Consider the following 17,892-nt stretch of genomic DNA (forward strand, 5'->3'; position numbering starts at 1 on the left):
TGGCTCATGTCAAGTTTGTCGTGGTCAACCATGGTCGTGGTCAACCAAGACTCCTAGATCCTTTTCACATGTACTGCTCTCAAGCCAGGTGTCACCCATCTTGTATTTGTGCCTCTCATTTTTTTTGCCCAAGTGCAATACTTTACATTTCTCCCTGTTAAAATTCATCTTGTTTGTTTTGGCCCAGTTCTCTAATCTGTCAAGGTCATTTTGAAGTGTGATCCTGTCCTCTGGGGTGTTAGCCACCCCTCCCAGTTTGGTGTCATCTGTAAATTTGATCAGGATGCCCTTGAGTCCATCATCCAAGTCGTTGATAAAGATGTTGAATAAGATCGGGCCCAAGACAGAACCCTGTGGCACCCCACTAGTCACTCTTCTCCAGGATGAAGAGGAACCATTGATGAGCACCCTTGGGTTCGGTCAGTCAGCCAGTTACAAATCCACTGAGTGGTAGCATAGTCAAGACCGCATTTTACCAGCTTCTTTACAAGAATATCATGGGGCACCTTGTCAAATGCCTTGCTGAAATCAAGGTAGGCTACATCCACTGCGTTCCCTTCATCTACCAGGCTTGTAATTCTGTCAAAAAACGAGATCATGTTAGTCTGGCATGACTTATTTTTCAGAAATCCATGCTGACTATTGGTGATCACAGCATTCCTTTCTAGGTGCTCACAGACTGTTTGCTTAATGATCTGCTCCAGAATCTTCCCTGGTATTGGGAAGATCAGAGCAAACCCTGGGCCTCCTACTTCTTTGAGTCACGTTTCTCCATATATCTGGCTCCTGTGTTGGTGAACTAGCTGCCTTCTCAGGGGAGTCCCCTGTCTCCTCCTTGGTGGAGACGGTGTGCTCTGTTGCTTCCAAGAAGAGCTCCAGCTCTCTAATTCTTTGGAGCATAGCTACACGTTCCTCCAGTTGCTGGACTTTGTCTTCTAAGAGGGCAATCAACATGCAATTGCTGCAGGTAAAGCTGCCTGCAACCTTTGGCAAGATGGCAAACATTGTGCAGGAACCGCAGGCGACTGCGGCTGTTCCCTCACCCTCCATCTTGAGAACGTGTCGTTGGTGGTGACTACAGCGGTCCTCCATCATAAAAAGCGTAAAGACAGGACAAATAACTCCCCCCCAAAAAAAACCCTAGGTCTCCCCCAACAAACGTTTGAGACTAGCTCCCCTAAATCTAAAAGATGGATCAAACTGCAGCTAATCAGCCACAAGAAACACACACACAAGAAAACCCTTTTTGCTCCTTCTTCAGCTGCTGCCCTGCAAGCTCTGATAAGCTCCTCCCACAGCTAATCACCTACCTCAACAGAAACCCTGCCCCCTCTGACCTTTGCACAGGGAGAGCAACTAATCAGCCACAAGAAACACACACACAAGAAAACCCTTTTTGCTCCTTCTTCAGCTGCTGCCCTGCAAGCTCAGAAGGTCAGTGGTTCAAATCCCCGCGACGGGGTGAGCTCCCGTTGTTCGGTCCCAGCTCCTGCCAACTTAGCAGTTTGAAAGTACATCAAAGTGCAAGTAGATAAATAGGTACTGCTCTGGTGGGAAAGTAAATGGTGTTTCTGTGCGCTGCTCTGGTTTCACCAGAATCGGCTTAGTCATGCTGGCCACATGACCCAGAAAAACTGTCTGTGGACAAACACCGGCTCCCTCAGCCAGTAAAGCGAGATGAGCCCAGAGTCATTCGCAACTGGACTTAACTGTCAGGGGTCCTTTACCTTTACCTATGCTGTTCCTAGTTCTCTGTCCTTGAGTTTGGGAGACTGTGAGGGCTGTTCTAGGAGTTGCAAAGCAGGAGGTGTATATTTATTCTGCAGATTAATTATGTTGTCCTTTTTAAATTATATTTAAAAAATAGGCAGTCATCCTATGTACTCTATTTATTTCCAGCCCTAACAGACCACTTTTCACCATTGGTGGTCAAAAGGCAGTTTGCAGGACAATCAATAAAACAAGCCATCAATCAAATACTGTGGTGTTTAAACAAAACCACAGGTAAAAGCTTAATACAACTTACTCCTTTTTATTTTATTCACCTTTTTCTCCAAGGAGCTTGATGTGGCATACATGGTTCTCTCCCTCCTCTTCAATCTCCACAACAACCCTGAGAGGTACTTTAGGCTAAGAGATGCAGACTGGCCTTAAAGTCACTCAGTGAGTTCCGTGGCCAAGTGGAAATTTGAATCCTGGTCTCCCAGGTCTTGGTCCAACACTCTAATTACTGTACCACATTGGCTCTCTACTTAAAATCATAACACAACTTCCATTACACAAGCTTAAGATGCTAAAAAGAGCCCCCAATCACCCCCATTAAGCTTGGATAGGGGAGGTGTAAAGACTTATTATAACCCTAATTACGTGGGAGGGTTGAGCATGGTGCCCATGATAGTTTATCCAGTTTGCAAATGGGCCCATGAGCCCCAAAAGATTGGTGACCCCCATCCTATAGGATGCATCAGTCAACTACAGCAACTGGACCACAAGTGATGGTTTGGTATTCGCATTCCTGATTGGGAGGAATGTTGACCACATTTTCTTTCCACCGTCATCCATCTTACAGGTTGAACATGAAGAGATCCCTCCCCAGGAGATCATCTACACTGTCACCATCTCCCCACTTTCAGGATTCCTGGTGGCCTTATCTCATGGCCTCACCTCGGATGAGCCTCCCAGCTTGGATCCCATTCAGACCTTCACCCAGGAGGACATCAATGAAGGCAAAGTTCTCTACCTCCATTCCAGCCCTGAGATACAGGGTGACCAGTTCACCGTTGACATCACAGCCAACGGGGTGGATGCCCTGGCAGGGGTTGTGGTGGACCTGGAGATCGTTCCTATTTCTTTCCCACTGGAGGTGTACAACATGACAGTGACTGAAGGGAGCTCCCAGGTGCTCTCCGTGGACATCCTGAATATCCCCAGCACTTACTTCACGACTCTTAAGGTGGAGTTTGTCATCGTTGACCCGCCAGAACATGGCATTTTCCAGAAGGTGGAGAGACCCGAAGAGGGCAGCCTAAGTGCATTTTCTTGGTCTGAGGTAAGAAGGCAGCAACATCTACCATTAACCTGAAGTCCTGTTGGTGTTTCTGGCAATGCATGGGTGCGATGCTTCAGATTTACTCAGAAGAAAGCCCCAATGCTACATATATTCCATAGAAATGCATAGTTTTTTACAGGGCAAGCATCTACATTTCTGCTCAAAAGTAAATCCATTTGCGTTCTGTAGGGCTGACTGCCAGGAAGCTGTGGATAGGATTGCAGGCATAAACACTGCATTGTGCCAGCTCTAGGAACATAGAAAGCTGCTTGTGCTGCAATCCCATCTGCACTAGATATTTAAAGCTGTATTTTACCACTTTAAACAGCCATGGCTTCCCCAAAGAGCCCTGAGAGCTGTAGCTTGTGAAGGGCAATGAGAATTGTTAGGAGGCTCCTGTCCACCTTCCAGTGCTACAATTCCTAGAGTGGCTTAACTATCAGTCCCTCTTCCTCCCAGGGAACTCTGGGAATTGTAGCTCTCTGAGGTGAATAGTACTCTCCCAACAACTCTCATCACGCTTAACAAGTTACAGTTCCCAGGATTCTGTGAGGGGAGCCATGGCTGTTTGAAGTGGCATTGTGGTGCTTTGAATGTATAGTGCAAATGGGGCCTGAGCCAAGCTATTGATCCAGTGTAGTATTGTCTACACTGACTGGCAGCTGCTCTTCAGGGTTACAGGCAGAGGGCCCTACCTGGAGATGCCAAGGATTGAAACTGGGACCTTCTGCATATAACACATGTGCTTAACACTGAGCTCCAGCCTTTCCCCTAATCTTGCGGGGGGGGGGAGGCACATTATTGACTGGTGCTCTCTTTCTCAAGTTCTAGCTCCAAAACACAGTCTGGAAAGTGAGGAAGGGGTTTTGTTTTGTATGGTGTCCTCACCTTCTGCTCCATAAATCCTTCCATCTAATCCAAGCCTGCACAACTTGTAGCTCAGCAAGCCAAACAAAAACCCTCCAGACTTATGGGGTAGACTCCATAAACCTCCTGGCTTAGCTGCCTGACTAGGACTTTGAAAGTGGGGTGGGGGTCCCCTAAGCACAAGAAACCTGCAATCCACAAGCCAGAGCATGGTAGAAAATAGTGGCTCAGAAGCATGGACCTAGGCTAAGAATTAGAGAATAGGCTGTCTCTGAAAAGCTCAGGAATTTTGATCAGTACCAAAACTGAATTCACAATCCCTTCAAGCAAATAGCCACTCCTGGTTTCCCCCCATAACTTTTAGTGACCTAACGTAGGGAGGAATGCTTTTTAGTTTTTGCTATTGTTAGTTAATGAGGTATAAAAAATCCCTGTCCCTCTATTCCTCCTGAAGTCTAGAGCTCTGGGGATTAGGAAAACAAAAAGCTTGGACACTGAGTTTTTAAGCATGGATGTGTTCCTAGAAAAAGAGTGGCAAAAGGGAAGCCCTGCCTCAGACCTTCTGCATTCCAAGCAGGTCCTCTGCCACTGAGCTGTGGCTCTTCTGTCCTCCCCTGGCCCACACTAACCAGCCATGGCTCTCCAGGATTTCAGCCAAAGGTCTTTTCCAGTCTGCCCTGGAGACACCCAAACCAATGGCTTCAAGTTACAAGACTAGAGATTCCAACTAAACACCAGGAAGAACTTTCTGTCTGTAAGAGCTCTTTGATAGCAAAAGGGCCCCTCTCAGAAAGCAGTGGGGTCTTAAACACAGGTCAGATGGCCATCCCTCAGGGATTCTTCAGCTGCAATTCCTGCATTGCAGGAGGTTGCACTAGGTGACCCTTGGGGTACCATGCAACTTTACAATTCTTTGATTCTATGATACTGGGAATAGAACTTGGGACCTGTTGCAGACAAATGTCTGTGTCCTCTTTGCATTCAGGTGGAGCATCAGCTTGTTCAATACATGCATGATGGCAGTGAGTCGTTGGTTGACAGATTCACAGTGGTCGCCAACATCTCCAAGCACAACCAAGAGAGCCAACCCAGGACAGTCTACATTGACATTCTCCCAAGCAATGACGAGGCACCGGTGCTGATGGTCAACATGGGACTGCAGGTACCTTGTCAACCAAAGCAAGGGGTGGGGGTGGGGCATTTGAGGATGCTGGGGTGAGGAGCTGAACAGAAATCTCAGCCAGGTTGGCGCCAAGGGACAATCCTGTTTCAACATACAACTGTAGAGGCCCAGGGGTCAGCAAACTTTTTCAGCAGGGAGCTGGTCCACTGTCCCTCAGACCTTGTGGGGGACCAGACTATATTTTTTGGGGGGAAATGAACAAATTCCTATGCCCCACAAATAACCCAGAGATGCAGTTTAAATAAAAGGACACATTCCTCTCATGTAAAAACATGCTGATTCCCAGACCGTCCACGGGCCGGATTGAGAAGGTGATTGGGTCTGATCTGGCCCCAGGCCTTAGTTTGCCTACCCATGGTATAGACTGTTAAGAGTGTGCTGGACTCTGAGTTCAGTTTTAAAGGCACATCTTTGGCATACTCTGCGTCTCACTGACAATATTTGTAAGGGGACATGAATGTGGCAAATGAGCTTCAAATCAAAAGTGCTTTTAGTATCAGGTGTGAAATGCCCTTAGGATGATCAGGGCCTTCATTATCAGCCTGCAATAGTCGAGTGCAGGAACAGAACTCAAGTGGCCAAGCAGGGAAAGGAGAACGTAGAACCACACAGGGCTGGCTCTATCATTAGGCAGGGTGAGGGGGCTGCCTCAGACAGTGGTTGCCGGTGGCACAGTGCCCTCCCCAGGTGCTCCACCTGATCCTACAGACATATACACAGCACCATTCCTTTGGAAGACAGAGCTGTGCATGCCATGTGGCATAATCTATGCCCTCTCGTTAGCCTGCTGCCCCCAGGGAACTGAAGGATGTTATCCAGTCACTAGGATTGCAGCATCAACTGCCAGTCCAGTCAGATTCTGTATATGGGATGGCAGGGGTGACACCATCTTGTCCTTTACCACAAGCAGCAAAAGATATTGGACCATTCCTTATCCCACAGCCCTAAGCCTTTCAAGTTAGCTTTTGATCACTCCCTATAGTGAGAGCCAGCATGGTATATTGGTTAGATTGTGGGCCTGCAGCCTCGGAAGTCAGGGTTCAAATCCCCCACTTGGCCAAGAAGCCAATCAACAATGTCCTTACCTACTTCACAGGGTTGTTGTGAAATTAATATTGGGGGGGGGGAGCTGTGGTTGCCACTTTCAACTCATTGGAGGAAATGTGGAATCTCAATGCAATTATAAACATGAGACCCTCCAGATGTTGTTGTGTTCAGCTGCTTGCCCGGTGTGGCCAGCGGTGAGGGATGACAGTGTGGACTTTCCTACCGCTGCTCAGCTCTGCTACTGCCTGAAGAGGTTTCCCACAGAGGCTTTGCGCAGAGGTTTTGCGCAGAGGAAACGTACCGGACAGGCAGATATTCAACAGATGGGAGTTGTAGTTAATCAATGCCTGAAGAGCTACAGGTTCCCCACCCTCCCAGGCACCAGAATCCGACCTCTGTTTTCAGCATTAGCAGAGAAAATAGAGTCTGAAAGCAGGTGTCCGTATGAATCTCAGCTCTGAGATCTAGCTGCTAAAGCAAGTTAGTTGCTGGCTGTGGCAGGGGAGAGGAAAGGGTGGGACTGCAGAAAGCAGGCAGCATGCTGCTGCAGTTTTTCCATTAGACCTTGACGCCAAGTGAGGCATTGGATGGGTGCTTGGTGGTGGGGAGGTGAAGCAGGAAAGGAGACAGCCTTTTTGCATTCTTTCCTTGGATGCCGCAAACACCATCTGTTTTTCCGTCTCTTGCCATACTGCAACATTGCCACAGGATGGCAGCATACATCCATGCTATGGCTTCCAGCTTGCAAGGGCAGGTTGTGAAGACACGTGCAGTTTTATGTAATACAGCAACCACCACGATCCAGCAAAGCGCCTGTACCAGTGGGGACTTTTCCACTGATGGTGGAAAGTTCTTGACTCTAGAGAAGTATAACCAGTCTGTAATGTAACAGGGAGTCCTTGGAGCACCCCACAATCGCCTAACCTTGACTCCCATAGGTTCAGGTCGGGCAAGACACTTTCACCAGGAGATAGAAGCATAACAGCAGCCAGTAGGCCTTATCTTTATTGTTGCAACAAGATTTCCCACTACCACAAAGTCAAAGCAGCCAGAAGCCCCAAACAATGGTTACATCAATATTTTAAAGTTTCCCGAAGTTTCCCATAATACATCTCAGGATGCATCATCAAGACATCATAGATATGCCACAGAAAAGATGGGGTCTCAGGTAGAACCTGACATCCAGTCATGCCCCGTCACTCAAATACAGTCTTTCACACTTATTCCATCACAGTACAAAGGAAAGTATTTACAGTTCCCTGGCCAAGCTTCATCCCACTATGGGGCAGGCTGGCATTGTGATTGAGGTGGTTATCTGTCTGAAACTTCTTGGGGCCCACTCACCCCTCCCCTTATACCTCACTTCCCTGGGTCCTAAATGCCATTGGAACTGAGAATATTGATAGAATGAGTGATTTCTTATGCATTTATAAAGTTTTCCCATTGAGCCAGTATATAGACACATTTATCAGTGAATTGCAACATTTGGTAGTGACATTTTCCCTGTTTTCCTTTGTTGGGGCTCAGCAGGGAGTTGCAGGCTCCTGATCTGAGCTCCCCTTGCAGATTCAATGCCTTTGCAGAGATGTTGCTGTTATTTTCTCTTGACACTAGAGGATTTGGTTTGATGGGTGAAAGGCAAGGAAATACCTCTCTGTGGTCCATATGTGGGTGAATTTGTGCAGCAGAGACTGTTTGTCTTTGCCTTATGGCAGTGGCAGAGCTTCATGCTCTGGCACGGGGTGTGTGTGTGGAGAGCAGGCAGGGGCAGGGCTGGTGTGTGTCCTGGGGGCATGATGCACCGCCTGCTGGGGCATGGTGCCCAGTGCGGGCGGGGGGGCAGCCGCGATGGCACCCCACTGTGATCACGTTGCCATGGTTGGTGTGTTCCCCCGCACTCCTCTTCCTCTGCCAGTGCCTTATGGTGTGGAGACGCAACTCATGGGGGGAGGGAGGTCTCTCACCCCCCCTTCCAATTTCCCAGTAACAGCAAATGCACAGTTCCTCAGCCAGCCCATCCTCCACCAGCTATTTCCTATTCTATTGTTGTTATTAATTTGCAATGGGAAGGCCTGGCTTTTATGGGGGGGTACATATCCCTGGTATAGAGAGACACACAGCCCTAATCTTTGAGCTTCAGTTTGCTTGAAATGAAGGGGAGGGGTGTCTCAAGGAGATACAGTTTTATTTACAGAATTAAATACACACATATACAACCTGAGCGGGTGGTGCTGTGGTCTAACCCACTGAGCCTAGGGCTTGCTGATCAGAAGGTCGGCGGTTCAAATCCCTGTGGTGGAGTGAGCTCCCGTTGCTCGGTCCCTGCTCCTGCCCACCTAGCAGTTTGAAAGCACGTCAAAGTGCAAGTAGATAAATAGGTACTGCTCTGGCGGGAAACGTTTCCGTGCACTGCTCTGGTTCACCAGAAGCGGCTTAGTCATGCTGGCCACATGACCCAGAAGCTGTCTGAGGAAAATGCCGGCTCCCTCAGCTTATAGAGCAGGTTATACAACCTGAGCATAGGATGGAGGGGCTCACAGCATCAACACTCCAACAGATCTTGCTTGTCCGTTAGTCTCAGGTTTGGAGCCAGCAAAGAGCAAGCAGGTCTACCCATGAGCCTGGAGGGCCCCCTCACTTAGGGGGCTCTTGCAGTCAGGCTCACTCTTTTAGGATGCTGATGACAGGGCCTACACAAAACACTTTGGCACCTGAGGTGAACCACAAAATTGTGCCCCCCTCCCCTCCCCCAGGAAAAGGGGGTAAGTGAAGATCTACATCAAGGACTAGGGGAGGATAAAGATCTACAGAGGATATGGTGCCTCTGTGGATCCTGCTACCTGAGCCGGCTGCCTCACCTTGCCTCATGGGTGGGCCAGCATTGGGGGGGACACTTAAGTGGCCATGTAAGGTCAAAGAAACTTATCTGATTAGTTCAGCCATAGAATCCTCTATGAGATTCTAGCCCTCACTGGGTACAGGACTCCAGGGAAAGGGCTCAGGGCATCATCCAGACGGAGCCCCACAAACCCACAAAAATATGTTCTAACTGTCTCTTGTGACCAAGAGCAGCCCTGGCTTACTGATACCTGTTCTAAATCACTTTCTTTGTTTTGTGCCCTATGTTTTCCTTTTGGGGTGCTTTAGAGTGAAGTGCAACTGTTGTCCTCCTTCATGGCTCCTAGAAGTTAAGTGCCTGGAAGCCAAATGGACACATCATTCACTTGCTTTCCAGGTTTCATGATTGTTAATTTGGAGATGTGATCAAGGTCAGTGGACGTCCTGCCAAATACGAGCAATGCACTCATTGGAGCCAAGGTTCAAGGTTCCAATATCACAGAACTGTGGAGTTGGAAGGGGTCCCCAGGGTCATCTAGTCCAACCCCCTGCAATGCAGGAATCACAGCTCAAGAATTCCTGGCAGGTGGCCATCCAAGCTCGGTTTAAAATCCTCCAGTGAAGGAACGTTCTCTCAGCAGCAACCCAGTGGAACGGGGAGTCAAGCTTAACCAGAGACTCAGGTCTGTAACTGAAACGAATCACCCGTGTGTTGTTTTAATTGAACAGAGCTTAATGGTATGATGAGAGATTTAATAGGAAATAAAACAAGCTGCATATGATAAAATACTGGTAAATAAAGCAACCTCCATATGATGTATTTCAAAGCAATTTCAGGCAATCATAAGTAAGGGTGGCCATTGACAAGAACTTTACCTCTTGCCCTGTGATTCAGAAAAATGACCAAGAGGGAATGTAGAATAATGCACTGATTTATTACCCACCCTTCACCCTAAAGACCCAGGACAGGTGACAACATTCAAATAGTTTATTATTTAAAACAGTTTAAAGAAACTTCCAATCATAAAATAAGGGGGGGGGTCCTAAAACAATCACCAGTGTCAGAAGGCAAAGGAATGAGCTGCATCTTCAGCATTGCCAGAAGCTGTGTACCAAATGGGCCAGGTGCACTTCCGTGGTGAAGGGAGTTCCACCACTCAGGGGCCATCTCAAAGAAGGCCCTGTCCCAAGTCTCTGAGGACAGAGGAACTGCCAAAACGCCCCCGCTGCCAATCTCTTCACCCAAGAGGGTCTCTAGGGAAGGAGGCAGTCTTTCCAGTATTCAAGGTCTGAGACATCTTTCCTAGCTGCTTGGTAGAAACTACAGGCTTTTAAAAATATATAAAAAAGAATAGGCAAGATAGAGGATTTGTTGCAAAAAATTCCATGGAATTATTTCAAGCTAGTGGGGGGGATATGAAAGAAACATTTTGTACGGAGATTACCATAATAAAGGACAAAAGTGGTAAGGACCTAACAAAAGCAGAAGACATCAAGAAGAAGTGGCAAGAATACACAGAGGAATTATACCATAAAGATATGGATGTCTCGTACACCCCAGGTAGTGTGGTTGCTGACCTTGAGCCAGACATCCTGGAGAGTGAAGTCAAATGGGCCTTAGAAAGCACTGCTAATAACAAGGCCAGTGGAAGTGATGGTATTCCAGCTGAACTATTTAAAATTTTTAAAGGTGATGCTGTTAAGGTGCTACACTCAATATGCCAGCAAGTTTAGAAAACTCAGCAGTGGACAAAGGCTTGGAGAAGATCTGTCTACATCCCAATCCCAAAGAAGGGCAGTGCAAAAAAATGCTCCAACTATCGCACAATTGCACTCATTTCACACGCTAGCAAGGTTATGCTTAAAATTCTACAAGGTAGGCTCAAGCACTATGTGGACCGAGAACTCCCAGAAGTGCAAGCTGGATTTAAAAGAGGCAGAGGAACCAGAGACCAAATTGCAAACATGTGCTGGATTATGGAGAAAGCTAGAGAGTTCCAGAAAGACATCTACTTCTGCTTCATTGACTATGCAAAAGCCTTTGACCGTGTCGACCACAGCAAACTATGGCAAGTTCTTAAAGAAATGGGAGTGCCTGATCACCTCATCTGTCTCCTGAGAAATCTCTATGTGGGACAAGAAGCTACAGTTAGAACTGGAACAACTGATTGGTTCAAAATTGGGAAAGGAGTACGACAAGGCTGTATATTGTCTCCCTGCTTATTTAACTTATACGCAGAATTCATCATGCGAAAGGCTGGGCTGGATGAATCCCTAGCCAGAATTAAGATTGCCGGAAGAAATATCAACAACCTCAGATATGCAGATGACACAACATTGATGGCAGAAAGTGAGGAGGAATTAAAGAACCTTTTAATGAGGGTGAAAGAGGAGAGCGCAAAATATGGTCTGAAGCTCAACATCAAAAAAACGAAGATCATGGACACTGGGCCCATCACCTCCTGGCAAATGGAAGGGGAAGAAACGGAGGCAGTGAGAGATTTTACTTTCTTGGGCTCCATGATCACTGCAGATGGTGTCAGCAGCCACAAAATTAAAAGACGCCTGCTCCTTGGGAGAAAGGCGATGGTAAACCTAGACAGCATCTTAAAAAGCAGAGACATCACCTTGCCAACAAAGGTCTGTATAGTTAAAGCTATGGTTTTCCCAGTAGTGATGTATGGAAGTGAGAGCTGGACCATAAAGAAGGCTGATCGCCGAAGAATTGATGCTTTTGAATTATGGTGCTGGAGGAGACTCTTGAGAGTCCCATGGGCTGCAAGAAGATCAAATCTATCCATTCTTAACTGAGTGCTCACTGGAAGGACAGATCGTGAAGCTGAGGCTCCAATACTTTGGCCACCTCATGAGAAGAGAAGACTCCCTGGAAAAGACCCTGATGTTGGGAAAGATGGAGGGCACAAGGAGAAGGGGACGGCAGAGGACAAGATGGTTGGATAGTGTTCTTGAAGCTACCAGCATGAGTTTGACTAAACTGCAGGAGGCAGTGGAAGACAGAAGTGCCTGGCGTGCTCTGGTCCATGGGGTCACGAAGAGTCAGACACGACTAAACGACTAAACAACAAGTGGGGGGACACACATTAAAATAATGCATAAGTTGGTATCAAAAGTCATCATAGCTCCAGCAAACTCCTTATTGACTTGGCACTGTTAACGGAGAAATCTGAGGGCTCCCTTGGACAAAAAACAAGGACACCAGCCAGGAATACCAGAGCAAAACGGCAGCCAGTAGGCTTGGTCTTTATTGAAGACTGCCGCGACAGGACTCCCACCTGCCACAAGGTAGAACAAGATGGAAGCCCCAAACAAAAGAGCCCCTAAACTTTTATTAGCTGCTAATCCCCATGTTAAAGGTAAAGGGACCCCTGACCATTAGGTCCAGTCATAGATGACTCTGGGGTTGCGGCGCTCATCTCGCTTTATTGGCTGAGGGAGCCAGCGTACAGCTTCTGGGTCATGTGGCCAGCATGACGAAGCCGCTTCTGGCGAACCAGAAGCTGCTGCACACGGAAACGCCGTTTACCTTCCCGCCGGAGCGGTACCTATCTATCTACTTGCACTTTGATGTGCTTTCGAACTGCTAGGTTGGCAGGAGCAGGGACCGAGCAATGGGAGTTCACCCCGTCGCGGGGATTCGAACCGCCGACCTTCTGATCGGCAAGTCCTAGGCTCTGTGGTTTAACCCACAGAGCCACCCGCATCCTTAATCCCCATGTTACACCCCCCCAAACTACATCACGGTTACATCATGAAAGGGGAGGTCTGGTAGCAGTAATCTGAGTATCTTGGACCCTGCCCCATGGTTCTCCTTGCCCTCCACCGAACACCCATCAAGTGTAACAAAAAGGATATTTACATTTCCCTGTTTCGCAGCCAAGTTAATCACACCCTTTTGTCTTCATCTGGGTTTGTTATTTCTGGAATGGCTACCTGTCTGGCACTCAGATATCAGGATGCCAGGGATTATCACTTAGTCAGAGGGGCTGCTGAGTAGCTGAGCTCACATGTCTATATGAATTTCTGGTGTTCCAGTGAGCCAGTAAAGGTAAAGGTAAAGGGACCCCTGACCATTAGGTCCAGTCATGGCCAACTCTGGGGTTGCGGCACTCATCCCGCTTTATTGGCCAAGGGAGCCATCGTACAGCTTCCGGGTCATGTTGTCAGCATGACTAAGCCACTTCTGGCGAACCAGAGCAGCGCACGGAAACGCCGTTTACCTTCCCATTTACCACTTTGACATGCTTTCGAACTGCTAGGCTGGCAGGAGCAGGGACCGAGCAACAGGAGCTCACCCCGTTGTGGGGATTTGAATTACTGACCTTCTGATCGGCAAGTCCTAGGCTCTGTGGTTTAACCCACAGCACCACCCGCATCCCAGTACATAGATACATTTATCAGTGAATTCTTACATTTGGTATCGTGCAGCAAAGGCCCTTTGAATAGATAGGAAGAAACCGTGATGAAGTGTTTTGTGGGGACAAATCACAAAAGTCACAAAAGTGATTGTGTTAGTTTTGGTAGTGGGCTGCATGTGCATGATATCTGCTGGAGGGGGACCCCCCCCAACCTATACATAAATTCCTGCAACAGCACACATTTAGATACTACCCCAAGCGAAAGGATAAAGGCTGCAGGAATGCAAGAGAGAGATGTGCCACAGTTCTGTGCATTAGCAAGCATTACAGCGGGACTGAGTGGAGTTTGTTCATACAGAAAAACTCTCTCCAGGGTGCTCAGCTCCAAGCAGATTCCAAAAATAAAAAACCGTCTCCACAATTGGAAGAAAAAGAGTCCCTAGGCTTTTTCTCCGGAGAGCACTCACAGGCTGAGTGTTGTGGGACAAGTCAGTTGAGGCCAGCAGAAAGATCGGGCAGGATTGTGTCTCTGGGCGAGGGGGGGGGGGCACAAAGGCAGAATCCCAGGTGGGCCTGTCATGTGGGGGGAGGCTGTGGAAACAGAACCATGCGGGGAGGTGGAAGTATTTTGAAGAAATAACAAATCCAAAGTGACAGACCAAACTGATGTTCTCATAGCAGATGATCTCATTGTTTAACAGATGCTAATCAGGAGCATTTTAGGGTCAGGGTTTATTTGTTTTTATTATTTAATGTGTTCAAGGTCCTGTAGCCATTCAAGATTCATTCTGTGGCTGAGATTCTTTCTTAACATCAGGAAAAAGAAATGTATTTGGGGTGACACATGTGGGAATTCCTTGTTCTTTTTTTCTCAGTGGCAACATTTTATTACATTTTCATCCTTGTTCTTACTCGGCTAAGGCAGTGGATCCCAAACTGCAGCCTGTGGGCCACCAGTTGTGCACGGCACTTCATTCCGGTGGCCCACGGCACGTTGGCTGGAACAGTCATATGGATCTCCATTTTTATTCTTATTGCTTCTTATGTTGCATTTTATTTCATGAAAATTTGAATTGCATGAAATGCAAATTGTAATGCAATAAAATACAAGAAACAAAAGAATCAATAAAAATATAATTAAAAATATCATGCAGCATCTAGCACAGCACTTTAAAATTGCTACAACGGGCATTGACCCTCAGCAATGCAACCCATACAGGTGGCCTAGCACACATGTGTTTTTGTTCAAATGTGTGTGTGTGTGTGTGTGAGAGAGAGAGAGAGAGAGAGAGAGAGAGAGAAAGAGAGAGAGAGAGAGAGAGAGAGAGAGAGAGAGAGAGAGAGAGAGAGAATGACTATGTGTGTGTGACTCTGTTGTTGGCCTTCAGGTCCCTTCCACCACCAACTACCCCCAGTGCCATGAAGCCCCCAACCACATTGCATGTGGCTCTCAGGGGGAAAGGGAAAGGACTGTCTATGCTTGCTCTAATGAGTCCAAGGCAATGCTCTTATTCCTCACTTGCCTAGCTTAACTTCAGACCAACCCTGTGAGTTAGGTTGAGCTAAGATATGGAAAATGGCCCAGCATCACCTAGTGAGCTTTCTGGCTGAACGGGGCTGTGAACCTAGATCTCCTCAGTCCAAATCCAACACTATAGCCACTAGGCAACACTGCTTTGTTGTTGAGAGAGAGGCACAATGGGATCAAAGTGCCCTGTGAGCCCCACGTCCAAGTGCAAGACTAGAAGCCTCTTCAGTGCAAGCCCAAGAGTAGAGGTGGGGAGCCTCGGGCCTGGGGCCAAATGTGGCCTTCCAGGCCTCTCAGCCTAGCCCTTGGGATTCTTCAATTCCCTTGCTGGCTTTTCAGTGCTCCCTCTTCAAGCACTATGGGCCAATGGCCCATCTAGCCTGGCATCCTGTTCTCACCAGATGCCCCCATGGTAAGCTTGCCAGCACAAGAGCAGCCCTCTCCCCTCCTGGCTAGAAATGTGTCCTTGAAACCTCTGACTTTTGTGGGGCCAGAATGAACCCAAATGCACAAAGCAAGTGCTACATCTTTTGCCTGCTCACTTTTGCCTCATGCCCTGCCCACCGCTGGCCCAGACATTTGGTAGGAGGAGACCACTGCTTCAGGCATTAGAAGTCCCCTCCAGCAGCACACCCACAGTTGCCTCCTACCGCCCCACTGCCTCTGCCATCAGTGTCAATTTGGGGAAATACCGCATCTGTTTGGGGCAAATTCTCACCTGATTTCTGCAAGCTGATTTCCCCAAGTCAGCGGTAGATGGGACAGAGCACAAAGCGGCACTTTCCGTTTCACCTCAAGCCGTGAAGCTGGATGCTCTTCCCTCGTGTGAGGGAGTGAGACCCTTAGGATGACAATGGTTCCCTGGCTTCCCTGGAGGATCTGACTCACGGATGTCATCCAGGCATTAATTATACTCAATGTTTTACCCCAGTCTTTTGGAAAAGTAATCTGTGTGTTTTCTCTTTCTGTATCTCAGGGCAGCTGGGGTAGCAGATCTTGCAGAGGCTGGAAAAAAGTGACCAGAGGGGATGCCCTCCACGTCACTTGCTTGAAAATCCAAATGGGTCAATGGGCCTAAATAGGCCAGCAAATTCATGGAGGACAAGGCTATCAAGGGCTACTCTGCCTCTGAATGCATTCCCTTCAACATGCTGCGTCTAATAACCAGGATGTGCATCTTCCTGTCCATACTCCCGTGCGAGTCATGAGACCCGCACAAGATCACAGAGCTTAACAGACATACTTTTCTCAGGGCATGTTTTGCAGTGCTCCATGTGGGAATGTTCAGGGATGCAGGAGAGGATATATTGTTTGGTTATATCCTTTCCAACTTGTTTTAACAAGTTCTACAATTTAGCAGAGTAACATTCCCCTTTTTAAACTTGCACAGCAGATGCGTTTGCTTAGGCTCGCTAAAGCAAGCCTATAATAAGTTTTCCTTTGGGTAATTTCCCCTTTAGTCCCTCATAAAAAGATAGACACGACACAGTCTTCTATAAAAGCAAAAAAAGAGTTTACTCACACATTCTGTTCACAATTGGATCCCAGAAAGCAGACTTAAGTTAGAAAAGTAATATACACCTGGAAACTATCCCGTAAGAAGACAGTTCCTTTGTCCTCTCTTGGCTGCAAGCCAAGAGAGCATCTTAGGCTAAGCAGATGTTGCTTCTTCGATGAATGTGGTCAGAGAGAGAGAGAGATGGCGGACCAGTCCTGCTTTTTTGTTACCTGGGCAGGTGAGGTCACGCCCACCTCTAGTCACATGCAGAGGAAGTCTGTCCCAGGCAGGAGAAACAGGAAGTTCCGACTGGCTGGTCCAGACATCCCCTTTTATGTCCACTCTAGTGATGTTGTACTTAACTGCTCTTATGTTTCATATCCCACACTCCACAATATCATGGCCTTTAAAAAAAGCATTTTTGGCTGGATGAGATCTCAGCACAAAATCACAAGAGATCACAATACCCAAAATAGCCACCATGCTCTTGAGGGGAAAAACAGGATGTTCCCATTTTTCAGGACACTTGTGGGGTACAGTGGTACCTCGGGTTACAGACGTTTCAGGTTACAGACTCCGCTAACCCAGAAATAGTACCTCGGGTTAAGAACTTTGCTTCAGGATGAGAACAGAAATCGTGCAGTGGCGGTGCGACGGCAGCAGGAGGCCCCATTAGCTAAAGTGGTGCTTCAGGTTAAGAATAGTTTCAGGTTAAGAACGGACTTCAGAACGAATTAAGTACTTAACCCGAGGTACCACTGTATGTGAATGCCAGTTGCTGGAAACCACAAGTGGGGAGAGAGCTCTTGTGCTCGGGTCCTACTTGCAGGTTTCCCATAGGCATCTGGTTGGCCACCGTGAGAACAGGATGTTGGACTAGCTGGGCTTTTGGCCTGATCCAGAAGGTTCTCATGTTCTTATGACAACCCCTCTAGTGGTGGTGGAATGTGGAACAGGTTCTCAACAATGAGGAGAATGGCTCTTTGGCAATCCATTCCATTGATTTCTGGACCCTTCCTGCCAGATGCAAGAGGGTGGCACAGCAGAGATAACTCCTGAACACCTCAGCAGTGAAGATGAAGACAGCCCTCCAGAGGAAGTCATTTATTCCATCAGGACACCTATCAATGGAAAGGTTGTGTTGAAGCCATCGCCTACCACCTCGGTCCAACGGTTCACACAGGCCCAGATCAACAGCCAGCTTGTTCAGTTCATCCATGAAGGTATGCAGCAGAAGGAGGTAAAGCAAGCTGGGTGGATGGGGAAATTGGGGCATGGGGACATTGGAAGCTCTCTTATACCTCATCAGACCGTTGGTCCATCTTAGCTCAGGACTATCAACACTGACTAGCACTTACTCTCTGGGCCTATAAAGAGGAGTCTTCCCCTCCACTACCTGGTGATGCCAGGGACTAAACCTGAGACTTTCTGAAGGCAAAGTATGTGCTGCAGCTCTCCACCACCAAGTAGGTAAGTAAGTGCAGGAATGTCTTCTCCCAGACCCTG

General features: G+C 47.7%; 1 protein-coding gene across 3 annotated transcripts in view; it reads left to right on the forward strand.

Annotated features, from left to right (window-relative positions):
* The window catches only part of CSPG4 (chondroitin sulfate proteoglycan 4), a 123,638-nt gene that overhangs the window by 101,060 nt on the left and 4,686 nt on the right, over positions 1-17,892 (forward strand). For all 3 annotated transcript variants that reach the window (XM_053364476.1, XM_053364474.1, XM_053364475.1), the window contains 3 exons: positions 2,570-3,049; positions 4,902-5,078; positions 17,411-17,609. In XM_053364476.1, the coding sequence (XP_053220451.1) occupies positions 2,570-3,049; positions 4,902-5,078; positions 17,411-17,609 (856 nt within the window). The remainder of the gene's footprint in view (positions 1-2,569; positions 3,050-4,901; positions 5,079-17,410; positions 17,610-17,892) is intronic.

The sequence above is a fragment of the Podarcis raffonei genome, chromosome 14 (genome assembly GCF_027172205.1).
Source record: "Podarcis raffonei isolate rPodRaf1 chromosome 14, rPodRaf1.pri, whole genome shotgun sequence".
Taxonomy (NCBI): domain Eukaryota; kingdom Metazoa; phylum Chordata; class Lepidosauria; order Squamata; family Lacertidae; genus Podarcis; species Podarcis raffonei.